Raw genomic sequence first — 19,374 nt, forward strand, 5'->3', positions numbered from 1 at the left:
GTAAAGTTGCAGGGAGGATACAGGAGATTTAATGACCATTTAAAAAACAATGTGCTACAGTTAAGCAACACAGTCGCATTAAACTCAGGCTACCTAAAATGACAGTGCTCCAACTTCAGCCAGAAAAATAAAATAAAAAGCCCTCGGAAAAAGCCCAGAGGCTAAGGCTGCTAGCTCCACAGAACATTTTCTTTAGTTTTGTTTGCAACAAATACGATATGAGCCTCACAATCATCTGACTGGAGATGCCTGCAATGGCTAAGAAGCCTTACGCTCTAAATTACCTTACTTTTGTTAGGCAGGTGAAATGTCCACGATGTTCTTTCAGAAGAGAGGTTTTTTCCTTCAGAATTTAATTTATAAACTCACTCCTGCCAGGCTGAGATAGCAGCTACTGTATAAACCTGAAAATGATGACTGCTGAAATTCCATTCAAACCCTCGGAATCAATAGAAAGCAGACAAGCCACCAAGATAAAGTTCCACCCGACTGCAAAGAGCAAGGACTGCAGGATGCCTCACTTTGTTTCTGCAGTGTCCGCAGCCACCAACCTGTGAAATAGAGACTGCACTATCTCATTTCAGGCAGAAAATCTGACCTCTGCTATCCACGTGCCACGACCACATAATCTGCTGTAAGAAGCGCTTTCATGCTGTAGGTATTTCCAGACAACAGAAGGAAGACTCAAAAGACTGGTGAAGACAGTTCAGAATTTGCTGAGAAATACTGCATTTGGTTAAAGCTTCTTATACAGGCTCCATAGAGATTCTAATCCTGCTTACCTTGAAGCAGCAGCTCTACATAACAAAGCAGTCTCCATTGGTGTCACACTGGTTCATACCAAGCTACGTGTAAACTCATTTATTTCTTTCCTGCCCATACAGAGAACCACCACCAGGCTCTGCTTAGACGAGTAACACTGCCTGAAGGCAGAGGTTGAAATCCTGCAGTCTGGTGTCAGAAGTTTCATTGTGAAGGGCTCTGTATTTATTCATTTGTAAGCAAACATTTAAATAAAATGTGCTCTGATCAGGACCCAGAAAACACAAACCTGTTGCAATGTTTGCTGACTTTTCCAACACAGCTGAGAAGGAAATTACATTTGTCTGATACAAAAGGAACTCTTTATCCCAATCACAACAGCCAACAGTAACAAGGTATTTCTGTTTATAAGTGTTCCTCTACATGCATTTTACTCAAACATGGAGCAACACTGTTCATCACAGATGCATTTGCAATTTGACAATGCCAAATTTGACATTTGACTCACCATACTGGCAGCGAGGACCCTGAAATCCTGCAGGACATTGGCACACGTGAGGTCCTTCTTTAGAACACTTCCCTCCATTGAAGCAAGTGTCAGCAGCACACAGCACTAGTACAAACAGAACAAAACAAAATGGGTTTTGTTTGTTTTGCACCAAGGATTCTCCAGAATTGCCTCTTCTTGTCATAGTCTACTACAACAAGAACGTCCAAATAAAATGAAATTCTTCTAAAGTCAGAAAGCAGATATATATTTATAATGTTGATAGCATTAAATTTAATTTTAATAAATCTAGGGCAACGTGGTTTCACCTGAAGACACTTCAAAACGTAGAAAACATTTCATAGGACTCAAAGTATGTGGGATGACAGAAGGGATGAACTGCTGAAGGGCAATGCAGCATTAGGCAGACAACACCAGGGTATTAGAAGATGTTATGAATGTCTGAGGAAATGAAGGTGGTACTTTCTTTCAACTCAGAATATTATTCACTTAGAACAGGTTAAATTCCACCTCCTTGAGCCGAGTTTGCTAAGAGTATCAAATACAAAAGAACACTTTGGCTACCTTTGTGCCTTACAGAATCTGAAACAAGTCTCAGCTGCTCTTTCAGAAGAAAAAAATAATTCTGTACTGCCACCAATGCTCAAATACGTCACATTCCTTTATGCCAGAGACTAATATGCAGATTATAAGCATACCTTTGACTTCTTACAACAGAAGAAGCACACACTAAACATGCAGATTCACACTGACACTAATAGGTCCTCAGGTGGTTGGATTTTTTTTTTTTAAGAATAAAGAAGAAAAACACAAAAGCAATCTCTGTGGATGCAGTCCTCAAGTTGGTAGAAAGATGAAAAATACATAGGAACAGATGCTTGCTTTTAAACTGAAAACACAACCACTGATGAAAGGAGTAGCAAAACTAAGCAGGGAGTAAATTGTTGTCTTTTACTGATGTCTTGTTAACAGTGGACAAAGTGCTTCCCAACCATTTAAACTTAATTCCATGTTTTAGTGAAAACATCCAATCATGCTTAAAATTTACTGATAGGAAAAGGCTCTCATCAGATGGAGAACCTCAGGTAGAAAGTTAACTGCTGCTTCTTCTCCACTCATAGATTACCTCTATAGAATTAGAATTCCCACTTATAAATAGCAAGAAAAATTGTTCTAGAAAGAAGATGCAGCAAGGCCCAAGGAGATGATCTCTCCAGTCATTGTTCTGTGACAGTTCTGCCATCAACTTACTATGCAAGCAGCCAGGTTCGCTGTTGTGTTGAGCCCACCCAGGGCAGCACTTGTAGACAGTCTGGTGCTCCATTCTGTACACCTGCTTGTACACAGTGTAGTAACCGGACCTTCAAAGAGAATCAGTTCAAGAGAACAAGTCAGCTTATTCACATCTCATCAGTAGTGGAGTACAAAATTGTGATTTAAAGCTAAGTCAAGAAGGCCATGGCACATCCAAAGCACACAAGTCACATTTTCTACCCACTAATAGACTTTAGATCTCAGCAAGAGGTGATTATGTCCACAACCAAGTCTCATGTATCTCAGGAGAGACTGAACTCTCAAAGTACAAAGAAACCACTTTCAATGTCAGTACCAGAATTCACTAATATCACTAATTACCTCCTCTCGTATCCCATGCACCACCTCCTCCCTGTGCAGCCCTGTTTCCACATCTTCACCATGCGGCTGAAGGCCTGAACACATGGCTGTTGGTGTCCCACCAGCACCAGCTCCAACACGGGGCAGACATTTGGCCTTTAGGGAAAGAAAAGAAAAGAAAAAAAAAAAATCACTTCTCATTCTCTCCACTGCAATATCTGAAAATCTGAGAAGAGCATACAGAAAGCCATGCTACCTGCAACAGTTAAGAATTAGTAACTACTAAAATACTAAATACTAAAATACTAAAAATACTGTAGATCTGTGACTTTTTCCACCTTGAACTGATCACAACAAGAGCGCAGCACCCATCAACACCTGACAAATCAGCCCAGAGAATTCAGCCTGGCAAGTGTCACAGACCTGAACAGAGCCAAGATTTCATTACTGTATTGGTTGCATAAGCCACGAGCAGGAACACAATCCTGGTAGCAATTTTTTGCACAAGAGCTGGCCTCTGAACAGCTAGGCCAGCAAAATGTGATTGTACCTCGTTCCCAGAAAATGAGACCTGCAGTGCCTGAGCAGGATGTGATGGACGACTCAGCACTCTTTGCTGTCTGTAGATAACAATGGTCTTTCAGATGAGGCTCTGCTGACAAAGGGTGGTGCCTCATAAGCAAAAAAGCTGATGGCTGAGGTGAGGGAGCCTGAAAGGTGCTTGAGGCCATCCATGCCTGTGCTGAAAGTGCTGGGAGCCCCACTGCTCCTTACGGAGCACACAGCAACCACTATCAAGCTGACAAAGCGGGGTGGGAACAGGCACTGACCTCTGCAGAGCAGCTACCAGATAGCCAGACTGAGTATAAATAATAGAAACAGATTCTGCCTTAGAAAACAGCATGTAAACCGAACAAAACTTACAATGAAATGCAGGCTGTACAATTCAATGGGAGCTGCTCCATTGATTCAAGTGCAGATAAGATGTATCTTAGCAATTGTTGCCGAAAAGGGCATTCTGTAAGAGCCCCCCTCTGCTATCTGTCTCCTCGGGGAAGCATATGAGATTTAAAGAGAAAGCATAGTTGTTCCCTGCTGAGGATTCCAAAAACAGCAAGAGCAAAATAAAAGTGTTGCTTTGTAGGATGGTATGTAATCCTCGTCCTGCTACCAAGCTCTGGTTACAGAAGGACTGAGGGTTTTGCAGAGATGCTGCCAGTCTTGCTCTAATTCTATTCCTGGTGTAAATTGGGAAGTTCTGAACAACAAAATAATTCTGCATAGAGCATACAAAGTACAAGTGAAGCTACAAAGCTCTTTTTGGTGACTTTCAATACAGTAGTCTCGTGTAGCAAAGCTGAAATAAAGCTATTTCTGGAATAGCAGGCAGATTGCTAACGTAATAATTAAGCTCCATCGGAGCAGCCAGCTCTAGCCACAGAGCCTTTGCAAATGTAAACCTCAGTGATTAAAACGCAGAGACAAAATCATGAACTTTCTATATCTGTTCTCATTTAGCATCTGTAAACACGTAGCAGGTGTGCCACACAGCTAACAGGGGAGTTCTTCCAGAAACACTTTGGGAGACCCCTGGTCAGGCTAAGAAGAATACACACTGTCAACTGACAAAGGCATAAACGTGAGGTTGTGATAGAATGGATAGAAAGCAACTTGCTTTCATCATAATGCAATAAATATTTCTAGCCCAACAGCAGCTGGGCAGTTAGAGTTATCATTAGCTGCACTGGATGTTGGCAATATCTCTTTCAGGATTCACTGGGCTTTTTACCTCAGGGGCCCCAAAGTATTTTGCAGCCTCGTTATGTCTGAACACCACACAATGATGCTTTTCTAATGAGAAGTAGATCTTTCATCTGCAGGTCTTCAGGTAACTTACCAACATCATTAAATTAAGCCTGTGCAGAACAGGAAAATCCTATAAGCAGGGTTATTTTTACCAATGAGTTAAACACCTGGAAAAAGCTGCCTGCCTAGATCAAAGTCACTCTACAGTATAGCAGAAGTGTCAGGTGTGGCTTTGGTTACCAAAAGAACAAGAGGAAGGAGCAGCCACCAGCTCATCTAATCAGCACCGGTTTTATTTGTTCTACCTTCAATAAAACAGACCAAGATTCGGTTGCCAAATAATCTTATCTACACCATTCTAATGCATAACCTGCCAGTTTCTCTACAAGGAGGTCTATCAGAACTATGGCATACCTAAGGCAAGCAATATAAGAACTGAAAAAATTGGGCACCACAATTGAATCATTCTTCCCCTCTGCATTTTAGTACAGTTGGGCATCTCCCCAATTGGCATGAAAAGCAGCAACCCATGCACTGCTATTGGAGAAGTCTCAACACTAAGGGGTCTACAGTCATGCAAAACACCTCAAATGAGAAACCCAAGCAGGTCTCTGAAAGGTGCTGCTGATAAAAAATAAAAAGAAACAAACAACCACATAGTTCCAGACAGGACGACTGGGGCACAGTTTTGGACACGATTTTCATTATGTAGGCTGCCTATCTTATGATAGAAAAGCATAAATAGTACATTTGTCCTGGATAAACTTACCATGATAAAAAGTAGTGTCCTGAACTAAGATGCCTATTTCCCTCAGGCACTGAAGTGGCTGCAAATCTCCATTACCCTAAACCACACTTTCAGTGGGACCAGTGCACACCATCCGTAATGCGACCATTTAAACAGACATCTCCAGAACTATCACATTTCAGTTTTTTTCCAAAATGGAAACATCACAACCTCCATCTCTTACACAACTGTTCTGCAGATGTAATATATGCTTCCATCACTGTGGACCCTCCTGGAGACCACAGCTGCAGCAATCAACCACAGCACACCAGACAACTCACACCAGAACACAGAAAGATCCATCAGCCCCCAAGGGCCTTCCCTCAGCTTTCAAGAGTACCTTTTTAGTCCTCTTCCTCACAGGAGACAGAATTCTAGTCAGCTCTGAGAACGTAAGCTCTGCTGCTGACTGAGAGCAAGAGACAGAATTAAGGCACATCACTTCCCCCACATCCCATCCCTAAGGTTCTTGGGAGGAGGTTTCTGTGGACAGATTGGGTTGGCCCTGGATGGCCCCTTCAGATCCCTTCCCCACTACCCCATATATTTCTTCCTCCGTGGGGAGATCGCAGTTACAGACATTTGTTAGACTGCTCCATGCTTCCTATTCTTTGAGTCTGCCAGCACTACAAAGCAAAGCAGAAGACAGTAGCAGTGTAGTTTCAGATTGCCTCGAATTCCTTCTGAAACCACCCTTGCTGTTTCCATGTCACCTCCACTACTCAACAGCCCAAGTGTGCCAGCTATTCCTTCCTCTCACATTACCTCAGCACTCAACGTATTTAGTTTAAGTTCAAAGCAATTGTTCTCAGCCCCTTCTTAGCACAGTCTGCTGTTTGTTTCACATCCAAAGCAGCTCTTTGTATGCCCAAAATCTTGCCTGCTTTCTTTTTCCATTACGTCAGTTGGTCTAATAAAACCCTTGCCTTACTTAGCAACCATGTCTCACTTAGCAGGCTTTTTCAAATGACTCTCCCTCTAGTGAATGGAACATCATGTACTGATAATTCATGCATATCTCCTTTTATTAGAATTGCCTAAAAATTTCCAGATTAAGGTACATTCATCTGCACCACTCTTCCATAAATAAAAGAACGAAGCTGACAATTGTTGTAATGACAGACTGAGCCCATCCTATAAATTCCTCTCGTGTGCTGTTGCCACGTGTCCAGGAATGGCTGTATTGACTTCTATGATACAGTAAAAAGGAACAAACAGCACTCACAGAATAAAGAAAGGCTGCAGCATAAAGTCAAATGCTTATTAAGATTTATTCAAAGTAAGCCATTCCCCCAGCATGCCCTTGGGATAACGTAAAGGCAAATATTGAAACCTCTGCTACATTGCAATTCAATTGCAGTAGTTGAATAAGATGGAATCCTTTGCTGGCAAAACCAGGGGGTAACACACATCCCCTCCTCAAACACAGCTCCCAGCCCACGACACGTGAAGTTCAGCCCTCTGTCTCACTGCTCTTTGATACATAACTCATAAACAAGCAAGCTGCTGGAACAAAAGTACCACACAAAACACAGTTGTGTGTTAAGGTTCTCTGCTCGATAGGAGCCATCTAAGACTAAAATGAAGCTCAAGTGGAGGTAGTGTCAGAGAGGCTGTGGATGTCCCGTCCATCCCTGGAGGTGTTCAAGGCCAGGTTGGATGGGACTCTGGGCAGCCTGGGCTGCTTATTAAATGTGGAGGTTGGTGGCCCTGCATGTGGCAGGGGGTTGGAGATTCATCATCCTTGAGGTCCCTTCTGACCCCTGGCCATTCAGTGATTCTGTAATGGTACATTTAGGCAAGGAGAGCTCCACTTTTACTCTCGTGTCCTTTGCATTCAGATTATTTCTTAATGGGAATTTAAATGTTAAAATAAACCAAACATGTGTCTATTATGCTCTCTGATTTGATTGATACACCAATCCCTTAAAGCCTTTATACACCAGTGCTCTCTGTTAGCCAAGACTAACACCAAGGCTATTATTAGCTCCTCAGTCTGAGTCAGGCAAGCCAGAAAGCTCTAGCTTAATATTTGCATTAAGAGACTGCCCTTTAAACAAAGACACCCTACGCACAGCTCAAGACTTAAGATTCCAATGAACAGATAATTGGATCAACATGAAGCAAGAGCATGAGCCACTGCACAACAGGAAGAGATCAGAGAATTAAAAGCATCTCCAGAAGGAATATAATTCATTCTTGGGTTTACATTTTGAAAGGGGAATATACACGTTTGCAGAAAAAAATGAAGTCAAAATAATCAACCACGTGGAGGTCTGTGAAGCAGGAATGCTGCTAGCCCGGCTCAAGGCACCCCTGAATCTCACTTTGAGGCTGAAGCAAAGCTCCACTGCACGCTCACCCTTCTCTTGTGCCTTTCACTGGCTGTCTGTGGGCCACAAGCTCAATGCACTCTGCTCTCAACCACCCCACTTAGAGTTTTATTTCACAACATTTGCATCTTTTCTGAAGGCACCAAATGCCAAAGGTCTGCACCTCCACAAGTCTCAGCTTCCACTCAGAACAGCCTTTCTAGTCTTGCAATTTAAGATTAAATATTCTAACCGCTAACCTTGTGAGTGATAAAAGGGGAACAGCATGGGGACAAGGTGGGAGCACATATCACAAAAGCACTTAATTTCCAAAATTGTAGGCTTGCTGACACAGACTAAAGCATTAAAAAAAAAAAACAAAAACCAGAGCAGCATTTCAGGGTCTTGGAACCCCAGCAGCATCCCAAACAAACTCCCCAGTGAGGACCTACAGGGCTCCCACAACTCAGTGCAGAGGATGGATGACAGAAGCCCCATATTTATCGTTTCCAAAGTGACTTGCACTGGTTTTATTCCTGCCCATGATTCTGGCAGACAGGGAAGGATAGTAGAGCAGTTATTTTTGCACGTTACCATCCAACCGTAAGTAATCTCACATAGCAATAGATTGGTTCTTTTGATCAAGTGCAACATTGTTTTCCATGTAACAAGGAAAGAGCAGTTACCAGCACAGCCCATCTGCTCCTGGGAGCACGGAGGCAGCTTTCTGCACACTGCTGGCATGTGTGGTCCACAGGGGGAAGGGCTGAAGAGAAGGGAAGACAAGTGAGCACATGGGAGCAGCTCTGCCATTCCAGAAGGTACATTGTCTTCATGGCAGTTTTAGTCTGCATAGCACAACCCTAACACCTGGACCCTTGAATGACAAGGAAAGTCAGCCTTTCATTCCATCAATCCACCTTCTACCCTGTCCCAACTTAAAAATCAGAAAGCTGAAGCTAGATCAGTTTAATGGCAGCGAGAGAGCAAATAGACATTCAGATATCCCTAAAGGTTTCTTTCAACAATGCAATTAAGACAAAACAATACGAAGTAAAAAACATTGGCTGTCTGATTGCAGGTCTTCCCACAGAGACCGAGTGAATGACACCACTTTTACACTGAAGCAAAAGGCTGTTAACATCTTCCTACATGCGAGACACTGTAGACTGCACAGCCTCAGCTAAAGAATTTGCAATCTGAGCACAAGAACCAGCAGCTTCTGTAAGAGTGCTCCAGAAGGACCCTTGCAGAAACACGCTGTGCTCCAGAAGAGAACAGCTCAGTTTGCTGTATGCAAACAGGATAGTGATTAGGGTTTGTTATAAGGAGCATCTCAAGTGGAAAAGGAAAAAGTAAAATGTTGTCCACATGCAGAAATAGAGTTAGGAAGTAAATGATGAAAAGGTCTAAAAAGAGCAAATTAAAAAATAGTTATAAATTTTTCTATATGGAGATATTTTGGTTAAGAGCAACAATAATTCACAAAGACTGCAATGACAGAAGAGACATTTCTTCCTTTTAAAAATTGCCACACACTCTTCTTTCCACCCTTCAACTATTTTAAGGCTCATTTCCCCACATTTCTCAGATAAAATTAATCAGCACTACCAGAGACAATTAGGGCATCCTGCTCCCCTGACCGCTAATCAATCCCTGCTCTCTACTGATCCTGTATCAATATTTGTGATGTTTATGTGCCCTCTGGGATATAGATTGGGAGCACCAGGCTCATTTAGATTAGGTCTCATTATCACTGCTGTGCTCGGGATCTGTGGATGCAGGTCTGCCACAGAAGACTCTTAACCCCACGGGTTGCTAATGCACTGCTGCGTCTTATTCACATCCTCTCTCTGATTAGATGGAGCAGTTAAATAACACGAGAGTTCCTCCAGCTTTTGTGCACTGCATCTAGATGCAAAGCAAATCAATATGAGACGATTAATTACACACTCAACTATTATAACAACAATAAGATTTTTAGTTCCTACTGCTATCAGGCTGCAGCATCTGTCCTTCAGCTTCTACTTGACTATCCTCCTCCTTCCCCCAGGGTGGGATAATCTGGTTTGTTTAGCAAGAAATGTAGAAGATAAACATGTACACGCTGATCACTTAACAGAGATTTGCCCAGCCACTTTTTTTGCATCTTTAATCAAGGAGTTATTTTATTTATTTGAAATAGAACTAAATACTCCCAGCAGCACCCAGTTTCACACTTTCTGCTACTTTCTGGCTGGCTTCTGCAGGATCAGGTAAGGCATCGGGTAAAGCACAGACCCAGAGGGGATGGAAAACGCAGCATCGTCACTTCAGCATGCAACTCTAATGAACCCCTAATACCCACATCCATTCATGTGCAGGGAAGCTGAGCACACTGCTGTGTGTACTGCACCCAGAACAGCAGGTTATCCCACAGCAAGGCTGCAGTGAGGCTTAGTCTGAAGAGTTTGCTACCCAAATAGGAAATAATTGGTAAGATGACCTGTTAGCATCTCCTTAACCCCTCTGGTCGTCTTCTGCATACCTCCACACATCTCTAAGCTGGGGCTATCTTTAAACAAGAGATTGGAAAGGACAGCATCCAGGAGCAGCACTGAGAAACCCTTCCAGCAGCAGGGTGCCTTCCAGGCTGCTCAAGGACCTGTGCCTCAAGGATCCAGCTCCAATGTAACAACAAACCATGAGGAAAATCAGATAGGAGGAGGCTAACAGATAGTTTGCATGTACACAGCACTAAGACAGAGCACACAATTGCCCAGAAGTCAGCTGTAAGAGGAAGGCATGAAGCAGCAGCAGGCACTTCTGGATGCAATTTCACTTGAAATACACCCAGGCTCAATTATCATTCCACTGCAGAAGAGTGAATAATAAAAGTAACCCCAGCAAGTCTGCCAGGTACGCACGCTCAAGTTTCTCTTGGCAAGAAAGCACAGGAGGATCTAATGCTAAAATACTAAAATGAAAGCCATTGAAAAAATATCACACCACTTGAGCCAGAAGGAGGAAAAGCTCAGTTTTTGTTTACAGTAAATGCTGCAATTCTTGACATTGAAACCAGTGAAGCCAGCAGAAAGCATCGCTGCTGTCAACCTACCTCGGTCTCAGCCATCTCCCTCATGGAGGATGCCAGATTTTTAACTAACTCACTTTTCTTCAAAGCTTACTTCCAAAGTAATGTCTAATACATGCAGGAAATCAGCACGTAAGAATTGAAGTTAGCTTAAGAGTCAAAATATCCCAATTATTTAGCCCTGACAAACACTGAGGTTGATACCACTGGTGGAGGATTGCCACCAAGCAGTTTTGGTAGAGCTAAATATTTGATGAATTCTAGCCACATTAAAAAAAAATTAGAAGTGGGGTTACTAACAGACATACATCAGTGTCTGAGTGCTCAACAGTGGTAAGCAAGAAAAGAGCATTTGTATCTTTCACAGTGGAAACTTACACTGAAGTTCTAAGTAACCCACAGATTCCTGGTGCTATTTTCAGACAGAAAGACACAGGTCCTTGTCTTGTGAGGAACACAGCTATGAGATAAGGGCACACATGTGGCATCCTTTTGCAATTGATGGTGCATCTGTCAGGCAGGCAGAGCATTAGCAGCCACAGAGAGGCAGAACCACAGACTGGTGCGAAGGGTTGAAGTGTACAGAAACTTGTTTCCTATGCAGGAATAGCCTCACTGAAAAGGACCAGGTACAAAATACATAAGTGTAGGGTGATTTGAGATGCATTTGCTGTTATAAAACCATAAGGAGCACTATAAGAAGCCTGCTTCTCAGCCACAGCCTGAGCTATTGGGATATATTTTCCATGTAAAAAACATGGTATGGGCATAGTGCTGTCTGCTGCCCAAAAGCTGCTGTTGATTTATTAAAGGAAGGAGGCATGATACTTCCACTAAAGAATCCAAAAAAAGGGAACTCTGGCACTCAGATTCCTCTAACTCTCCTCTTTCAAATGCATGGATTAAATACTCACCCAGAGGTCAATGGCACCAAAAAAATACAACTGCATGTACAGCTCAGCTTGTACAACCAACGCAGCTGAAAGCATGCGCTGCAGAGGCAGGAAAGTCTTCAGTGCACTCCCAGAACAATTAATGCTGACTTTCAAACCAAGAGCAGCATGGAACCCAAAGCAAAAAGAGCAAGACTACGTGTGCTCAGTACATAATTTTCAAAAGCTTTGATTCAGCAATAATGAAAGGAAATTTCTTTCTCCTCAGAAATAAATTAAAAGCAATACATTTTAGAGAGAACATAAGCAATAACAGGCTTGGATTTCAGAAGGAGGAAATCCATTAACTGTGTTCAAAGAGGGAAGGTATTTAATTGGTGAGTAACATGATTTTGCAATATGGGCTGTTAACTCTCTGAGATCCAAAGCATCGTTTCCAACACCGAGGTTCTGCGGAGGAGTCAGACCAGGTTTTCCACTATTGTGACTGATGTGTGCATAAATACCTGAGCCACGTCAACATTTCAGAATGACACTTAATTAAACCTGAAGAAGTGCTGACAAGTTCTCCCCTCCTTAGGGTGTGTTTCTGAAGAGTAGCTTAAACCCAAATCCCATTGGGAGTAAGGAAGGAACGGCTTCTTTGCTTTAAACTTACAGATTTAAGGCTCATACTATGTATGGCCTGGGTTGAAAAGGACCACAATGATCATTGAGTTCCAACCCCCTGCTATGTGCAGGGTCACCAACCAGCAGACCAGGCTGCCCAGAGCCACATCCAGCCTGGCCTTGAATGCCTCCAGGGATGGGGCATCCACAACCTCCTTGGGCAACCTGTTCCAGTGCATCACTGCCCTCTGGGTGAAAAAACTTCCTCCTAATATCTAACCTAAACCTGCCCTGTCTCAGTTTAAAACCATTCCCCCTTGACCTATCACTGCCCACCCTCACAACAATTGTAAATGTATCACATATATAAGCTATTGTGATTACATGTAGCAAGTTTCTAGATCTCCTTATGAGAGCAGGCATTGACGTAACCAGGAAATATTTTATAGTCGATCAGATCAGTTCCCTCTTACAAAAATACAGCATCCTCAGGCTATCAGATTTTATGACCATGTATTTCCACTGTTTTATGGCTATGCCAGAGTTCAGATGGAAGTATCTTGATCTCATTTTTCTCCTGAATAAAGTGTTATAATTCAGGCAAAGAACTTCAGAAGATCACCCTCATCCACTTCCTTTAACCCTCCAGCCAGTGAGCATACCAGGGGACAGAAAGAGAGCCCTTTAGCTGTTAAAAAACCTAAACTAAGTTAATCTTCCTCCAGAAATTCTGCTGAAAAGAGGCTTTACACGCCAACTTTTGGTGGATGCGGTTCTGTTAGGGAGCCGATCAGCACAGCTCGATCTGCTGGCAGCACACTGTAGTGCAGCAGCTAGAATGGCAGCGCTGATTTTTTGTTCTTCGTGACATTCATATTCACAAAGATGAGAAATCCTTCAATATTTATTTTCTTTCCTAGCAACCGCTACTGGATACTGGAAAGGGACAGCAGGATTAAGAACAGCCATCTTTGGGAGCAGAAGATTTTCCATTACAGAAGGAGAAGGGAATTGTACCACACTGCTTTATTTCAGCTCCCAAACCTGAACACACGTCAGGACCCACAAACCAACTCTCAACAACTGCAGATGGGCATCGCTGGAGCTTAAAACCCAATGTGCTGGGACACTGTCTCACCAAGACATGACTACACAGCCTTCTTCCATATCACCCCAAGAGTCTTGTGACAAAGTTCCAGGCCCCCAAACAAAGCTATACAAAAAATTACACAAAACAACCTGATCTAGTATTAAACAGGGAGGTTGGTGGCCCCGCCTGTGACAGGGGGGTTGGAGATTCATGATCCTTGAGGTCCCTTCCAACCCATTGGTTCATTCTGTGATTCTATACTACCACAAACCTCATGGTTTGTGCATTGCTTTGTTATAGCCAAACAAACTGCATGTCACTTCAAATACATTAAAATTCAGTGCAAATAACAATAAGGATCTAGAAGAATCTTCTTGTATGGAAGCACCCTGCACACCACTAGCTACACTGAAATGCATTCCAGTCTTGAGCAAGGCAGACTTCAACTTTTTCATTGTATCTCCTTGCCTGAAGTAATTAAGGATTGCAGTTTGCACTACTCTGAAACAGTGTCCACAATCACGGGGTCAGCAGCAAAGCCCTGCAACAACAGCTACCATTGCTACACATTCACCTTTACAGAAGATGGGCTGAGTTTACTTGACCACTGTATCAATGTAGATACAGAGCTGAATGTTACAGCTTGCTTTTGGGGAATGATTTATCTCAAGGAGCCTGCACAGAATTAAAGAAGCCTGAAAAGTGTTTCTAAGCCAAGAATCCAGCTCCAAATCCAGGTGTTCCTTGAGGTGCACTCAAAGTGACTTGCCTATGGGTAGCACGACAATATGCAGCTGCAACATCTGAGAATTTAAAAAAAAAAAAAGAAAATGGTTTTTAAAGATTGTGGTGAGATCTACATCTCAGTTCCTACTAAGGAGGATCCCAAGTAGTGCACAAAGTGAGGGTCTTGGCATTCACCTCGTAACCACTCCTTCCTCCTGCTCTGTCCTGTGGATAACTAAGGGGAAGCATCTATACACTTCTAAAACACACAGTGAATACATCTTGAAGAAAGGTTTTCCTCTTCTGACAGCAGCTTAAGCCTTCTGGTCTTAGTTCCCATTTCTGCCCCGACCCACAGTAACTCCTGCTTTCTATTAGGCACAATCCTGGATGTAAGCTCAGTGTTACACAGCTACACATCACCACTTAAATGTCACGATGTGCCCCCAATTTTAAACCGCAGGGCTTACAGCAGCAGAGGAAACTGTTAACGATAAGCTTTTTGTGATGAGAGATGGTTGATTCCTCATTTCAAGGTCTAAACGCCATGGTTTTTAGTGAAAATGTGTATTGGATCTTGGTTGTTCTCTAAGTTCTAATATAAGATCATCAAGTGCTAATTGTCTGGAAATATGGTTGATGGAGTTACTCATCCCATGATCTGTTCTGCATTATATCTCCTCAGGGGGTTTGAAAGCAGAAAACCAACATGCACACAGACCCTGTGCATTTCTAGCTAGGAGTAAACACTCAAAGTTAGCTGCAAAACAAGAACAATTATGAGGAGAAATATCTTACTTTCCCTCAACCCCATAAGATCCTAGACAAAACAACAGCAAACGCTAAGAAAGAAAGCGCCCAGCACAAAACGTGCCAAGGGATGCATTTGTTGTACTTATCCCATTGACCACAAGTCATCAGTGCCAAAAGAACAAAACTGAAACAGCAGAACAGGTGATTCATGGCAGTGCAAGCTGGACAGGCAATGACTTCTTGTATTTCTGAGAGCACCAAAGTTACTAAGCAGGGCTGAGGGAGAGGAGAGGAATACTTACACTTGCTCTGACTCAAAAAAGCAGTGCCAATTAGAGTGATTGCAGGGATATCCCACCTGTGAAAGCACTCAGGGCTTGCCACAGGTATTAGGGCTGGGGGCAGGGTGCGTGAGTTTTCTGCACAGCTGCTCCCAATGGCTCTGACACAATAGCAGATACTCTCAGGTGGTGCCACATACAACACAATTTGTTCAGGGGCAATTCACAGCTGGCATCACCTCCAGCATCAGAAGTTCTGGATCACCATTGCTAGTGATAGAGCAACCACAGGTCTGTGTGGGCCAATGGTGCTCTTCTAGGAGGAGAATTGCTTATAGGAAGAGAAAGCAGCGTCAAAGAAACTCAAAGAGAGCTCCATGGAGTGCAGTGCTCCAGCAGTTTAACCTGACTTCTCTACACAGCGTGGCCTTACAAAATGGAGTAAGGTTTACCAGAAGTCTGCTGGAGGCCGTTGATGTGTATTAGCCTGATATTGCCCGAGAACACATTGCACGACAGGCTCAGACATTTCACTTCTGCGACGCGAGAAGTAATGGGAAGGGAACCAAAAAGCAGCCAGTGAATTCTGCGAGAGTGGGATGGAGTTGAACGGAGTACGAAGTGCGTAAGTAGAAGGGGGAACAAAGAGGGCAGGGCTGGAGGTAGGAACACCTCAGGACGGCTCTCACAGCGCTTTGGGGGTGGGGAGAACGGAGCGCCCGCGATCTGCTAACAATGCAGGGGAGCTCTGCAGGGGGAAGCACACAAAGCACGCAACAGTTTCCAGCCATCATATTTCCACTTACAGCGAGCAAAAACTTCGTCCGTGGGATTCCGCGCACGTTCCCGGCTGTCCTACTAAAGAAATTATCCGGAAAGATAAGCGTTTCGCTTCACATTCCGAAACAAAGGGCGCTCACCGCCGAGAACACCTCACAAACTTGCTCAGGGAGGGCCGGTCCGCGCCGCGAGCCGCGCGTGCAGCTCTTTGTGTCCGCGCACCGCCAACTGCCGAGGGCTGCAGCTGCAACGGCTCCCAGCTCCGCCTGCACGCGGTCTGCGCAGCACCCGGGGCGGCTTTGAGGTTTGCTCCGTTGCTTTTGCTGCGCTTCCCGCAGGTAACGCTCCCGCAGCCCCCGCGCACAGCGAGCGGCACCGCGCGCGGCTCAGCGCTGCCACCCAGCAGCGCCGAGAAGAAAACCTCAGCCCCGAGAGCATCACCGGGGAGCTCCGGGTCTCCACCCGAACTTTCTGTCCCCGAGCCTTCGAACAAAGCACCTTCCCAGCCCTCACTCACATGCCCCGCTGCAGTCTCGGCTCCTCCGCTCTGCTCACTCGGGCCGCCAGCGCCCAGCCCAGCCCGAGGCACAGCCACACCGCTCCCATCGCGCGCTGCTCCGCGCCCCTCTCAGCAGCAGCCGCCCACCACCCTCCAAACCCTATAAAGGGGCGGTGAGGCCCGGCCCACAGCCCGCCCCTCATCGGGGCTGGGAGCGGAGAGCCCCCCGGCGAGGAACCCCGCGAACCCGTTGGGCTCGCGCAGCCCTTATGCTCACGTACCCCTTCGGCTCCTCGCTGTGGGGCTCGGAGCGCCCTGTCCCCATTAGCTCGTTTTAAGTTGTCCCCCATTAACTCCTGAGGCGGAGAGCTGCGAAGGGATTTCTTCACCGTGGCGAGGAAACACACAGCCCTTCCCTGACCTTACAATTGTACCCTGCGATCCGCACCGCAAGGCTGAGCCCTCCACTCCCCTCTCCTCCGCTCCCCTCCCTTCCCCTCTCCTCCCCTCCTTTCCCTGCATCTGGAGCAGTTGGAGCTCCGCAGGACCCTGGGTCGGGCTAATCTCATTACCTCCCGCAGAGCACATCGTTTTCTAATCATTTTATTTCTTAAAGCCCAGGAAATCTTTCTTCATAAAATAATAGACCTTCATTATGTCAAAGCTGAGTGTTAATTATGTCCCGAGTCATCATCCCGATTTGGACCACTTTCAGGATGGCATTATGGCCGAGTAGCAAAGGATCTGATTGCCTGGCCGTGGTTTCTCCAGGAGAGGCAAATTAGTATTTAATTTTTGTTCTAACTTAAGGAACTCAACAATAAACCATTAAGAATTATTCAGTATTTCAAATCTGCGTCTGATGGCTCCAAATGATGCACAGTAATTACTGCACCCAGTTATTAAGAAGAGCAGCATGCAAACGGGGGCTACTGAAGTGCAGAATTCCCATTGCCTCGCTTGGTGAAGGCTGTTTAGTGGATGAAACTTTTACGTGGGGGCACAGGGTGGAATACAGCTGAATTCTGAGGATGGAGTGGTTTACAGCCCCTTGTGATCAGCACAAGACAGCATGGAGGCTTTAGGAAATGACACTGACATTATCCCACACTGAAACTCAAACCCAGTCTGCTCGATGTGCCCTTCTTCAAATATTATATAATGTTTTATTCTCAGCTGTGTTTTAATTGAGAACATCTAGCAGGGCTATTGACTTTAATGGGACGATTCACATGAGTAAGAGTTGCAGGGAAGCAGCATTTGTGAAGGCAGCTTCAAAAGCCCATAGGGATAATTGATCTGACTGAGCCCAAGTCGGTTAAATCTTCAGGCCTGATACAGAAAACGCAGACATGAAAGCAAACTCATTTATTCTAGTTCTTATGGTGGGAGCAGTGGGAAATGTCAGGGAAAAACGGAGGTGTGTACAGAATTAGTGACTACTTTACATCACACAGCCCTGGCAGGACCAACCAGATGCAATCAGCCATGAAACTTATTTGCTACAAAATGATGCATCTTTGAGCTTGATTCCTACAAACTATATCATGACCACCACCAAAGCAATGTTGGCGAAAGAGTTCTGTTCCTGACTGGTGAAAGGAACAAGTTAAATCCTGTCTTGCTCAGCATTGGAACTGAGCAGCCAAAGTCCAGCTTCCCTCAGGGCGACTCTGCAGGTGAGCTATAATCTGAGCCAATCGCATAGAATAAAAGCTGTCAGAAAAAGAACACCTCATGTAGCACTGCAGGACTCTCTGTCAGATGGAAAATACGTAATTTCCATTATTCTCCTTTTCATTGATCAGGACATTCTTCTTACAGTTTCAGGTGCAACCCTTTGCTAAGCATTATCGAACGGCGTATTGCTTACAACAGAGCGGAGATCCATTGAGTTCTGCAGAGAAGTTGGCATCTCTCGTGGAGTCTCATACTATCTTCTTCATTCTGAAGCGTGTTTCTCTCCCCACCAGCATTCATTGATGATTATTTTCCTTCAAAGACATTGTGAAAGTTGCTGTTTCTCCCCGAGTGCGAATGTGTGAATGAGCACGTCTACAGCTTTGAGTCACACCACCCTGTGCCATTTCCATTTTTCTGCTCAATCCTCAATATCTCCAAGCCTTTTTAAATCGTAGTTAGTTCCAGGATTTAACATCCCCTTCTGATTGGAAGAAATTCTCGTGCAGAGACCGTAATTAGAAAGGCTGTGCTGTGTTCTGTTATTAGCAGGAATTGTGATTTTTGGAGTGGTGGGTTAATTGCTAATAACCATATGCAATGCTTCTCTCAAGATGTTTCCCATTACAGTAATTAACTTAGCAGCTGGGGTAACAGACATTTACCATTTGTCTTCACAGTATCCCTGATTTAGGATTGTTCCAAAAACCGATTTGGACTTTGTTCAATTCCCATGCACAAAATGAAAAACAGGGATGCTGAGAGAGAGAGAGAGAGAGACTTGGGAAAGAACCAGCTGCAGAGATGGTACCTGTTTGTGGACGCAAACTCTCCGTTGATGCATCCTCAGGACTTCTGAACTTTGCTACAACAGTCTTAGAGTGGGACTGCAGCCTTCGCTGTGCCAACTGGAAGGCAGACCAGCGTGAAAAAAGAACATTACGAAAAAATAAATGTATTGATTGCTGTGATGCTCAAAACATCAGTTGGTTAACCTTTAGCCTTTTTGAGGATTTATTAATTGAAAAATGCAGAATGCTTTCTTTCCGACTCATATTCTTAACCTTGAGATTCCCTATGGATTGTGATTCTTTTTTCTCCATGTTTCACAGTCAGCTCTACAGATATAAACATTTTTAGGTAAATATTTCCTTTCTGAGCTATCTCACTGGGGTTCCTTCCTCCACAACGAGCAGTAAGA

The 19,374-nt window shown here is 44.2% G+C and overlaps 1 protein-coding gene across 12 annotated transcripts in view; it reads right to left on the minus strand.

Annotated features, from left to right (window-relative positions):
* The window catches only part of LOC100541567 (uncharacterized), a 161,267-nt gene extending 144,362 nt beyond the window's left edge, over nucleotides 1–16,905 (minus strand). For 10 of the 12 annotated variants that reach the window (XM_085232806.1, XM_085232805.1, XM_085232804.1 and 7 more), the window contains exons 1-4: nucleotides 16,512–16,660; nucleotides 2,906–3,040; nucleotides 2,522–2,631; nucleotides 1,271–1,375 (exon numbers count right to left, since the gene is read on the minus strand). In XM_085232806.1, coding sequence (XP_085088932.1) covers nucleotides 1,271–1,375; nucleotides 2,522–2,631; nucleotides 2,906–3,040; nucleotides 16,512–16,600 — 439 coding nt within the window. In that variant the 5' untranslated portion in view covers nucleotides 16,601–16,660. Of the gene's footprint in view, nucleotides 1–1,270; nucleotides 1,376–2,521; nucleotides 2,632–2,905; nucleotides 3,041–16,020; nucleotides 16,308–16,511; nucleotides 16,661–16,774 lie in introns of those variants that run through there. The other 2 variants (XM_085232810.1, XM_085232811.1) reach the window with 2 other exon arrangements.
* Between the last annotated feature and the right edge of the window lie 2,469 nt (nucleotides 16,906–19,374).

The sequence above is a fragment of the Meleagris gallopavo genome, chromosome 11, assembly GCF_905368555.1.
Source record: "Meleagris gallopavo chromosome 11, MGAL_WU_HG_1.1, whole genome shotgun sequence".
NCBI lineage: Eukaryota > Metazoa > Chordata > Aves > Galliformes > Phasianidae > Meleagris > Meleagris gallopavo.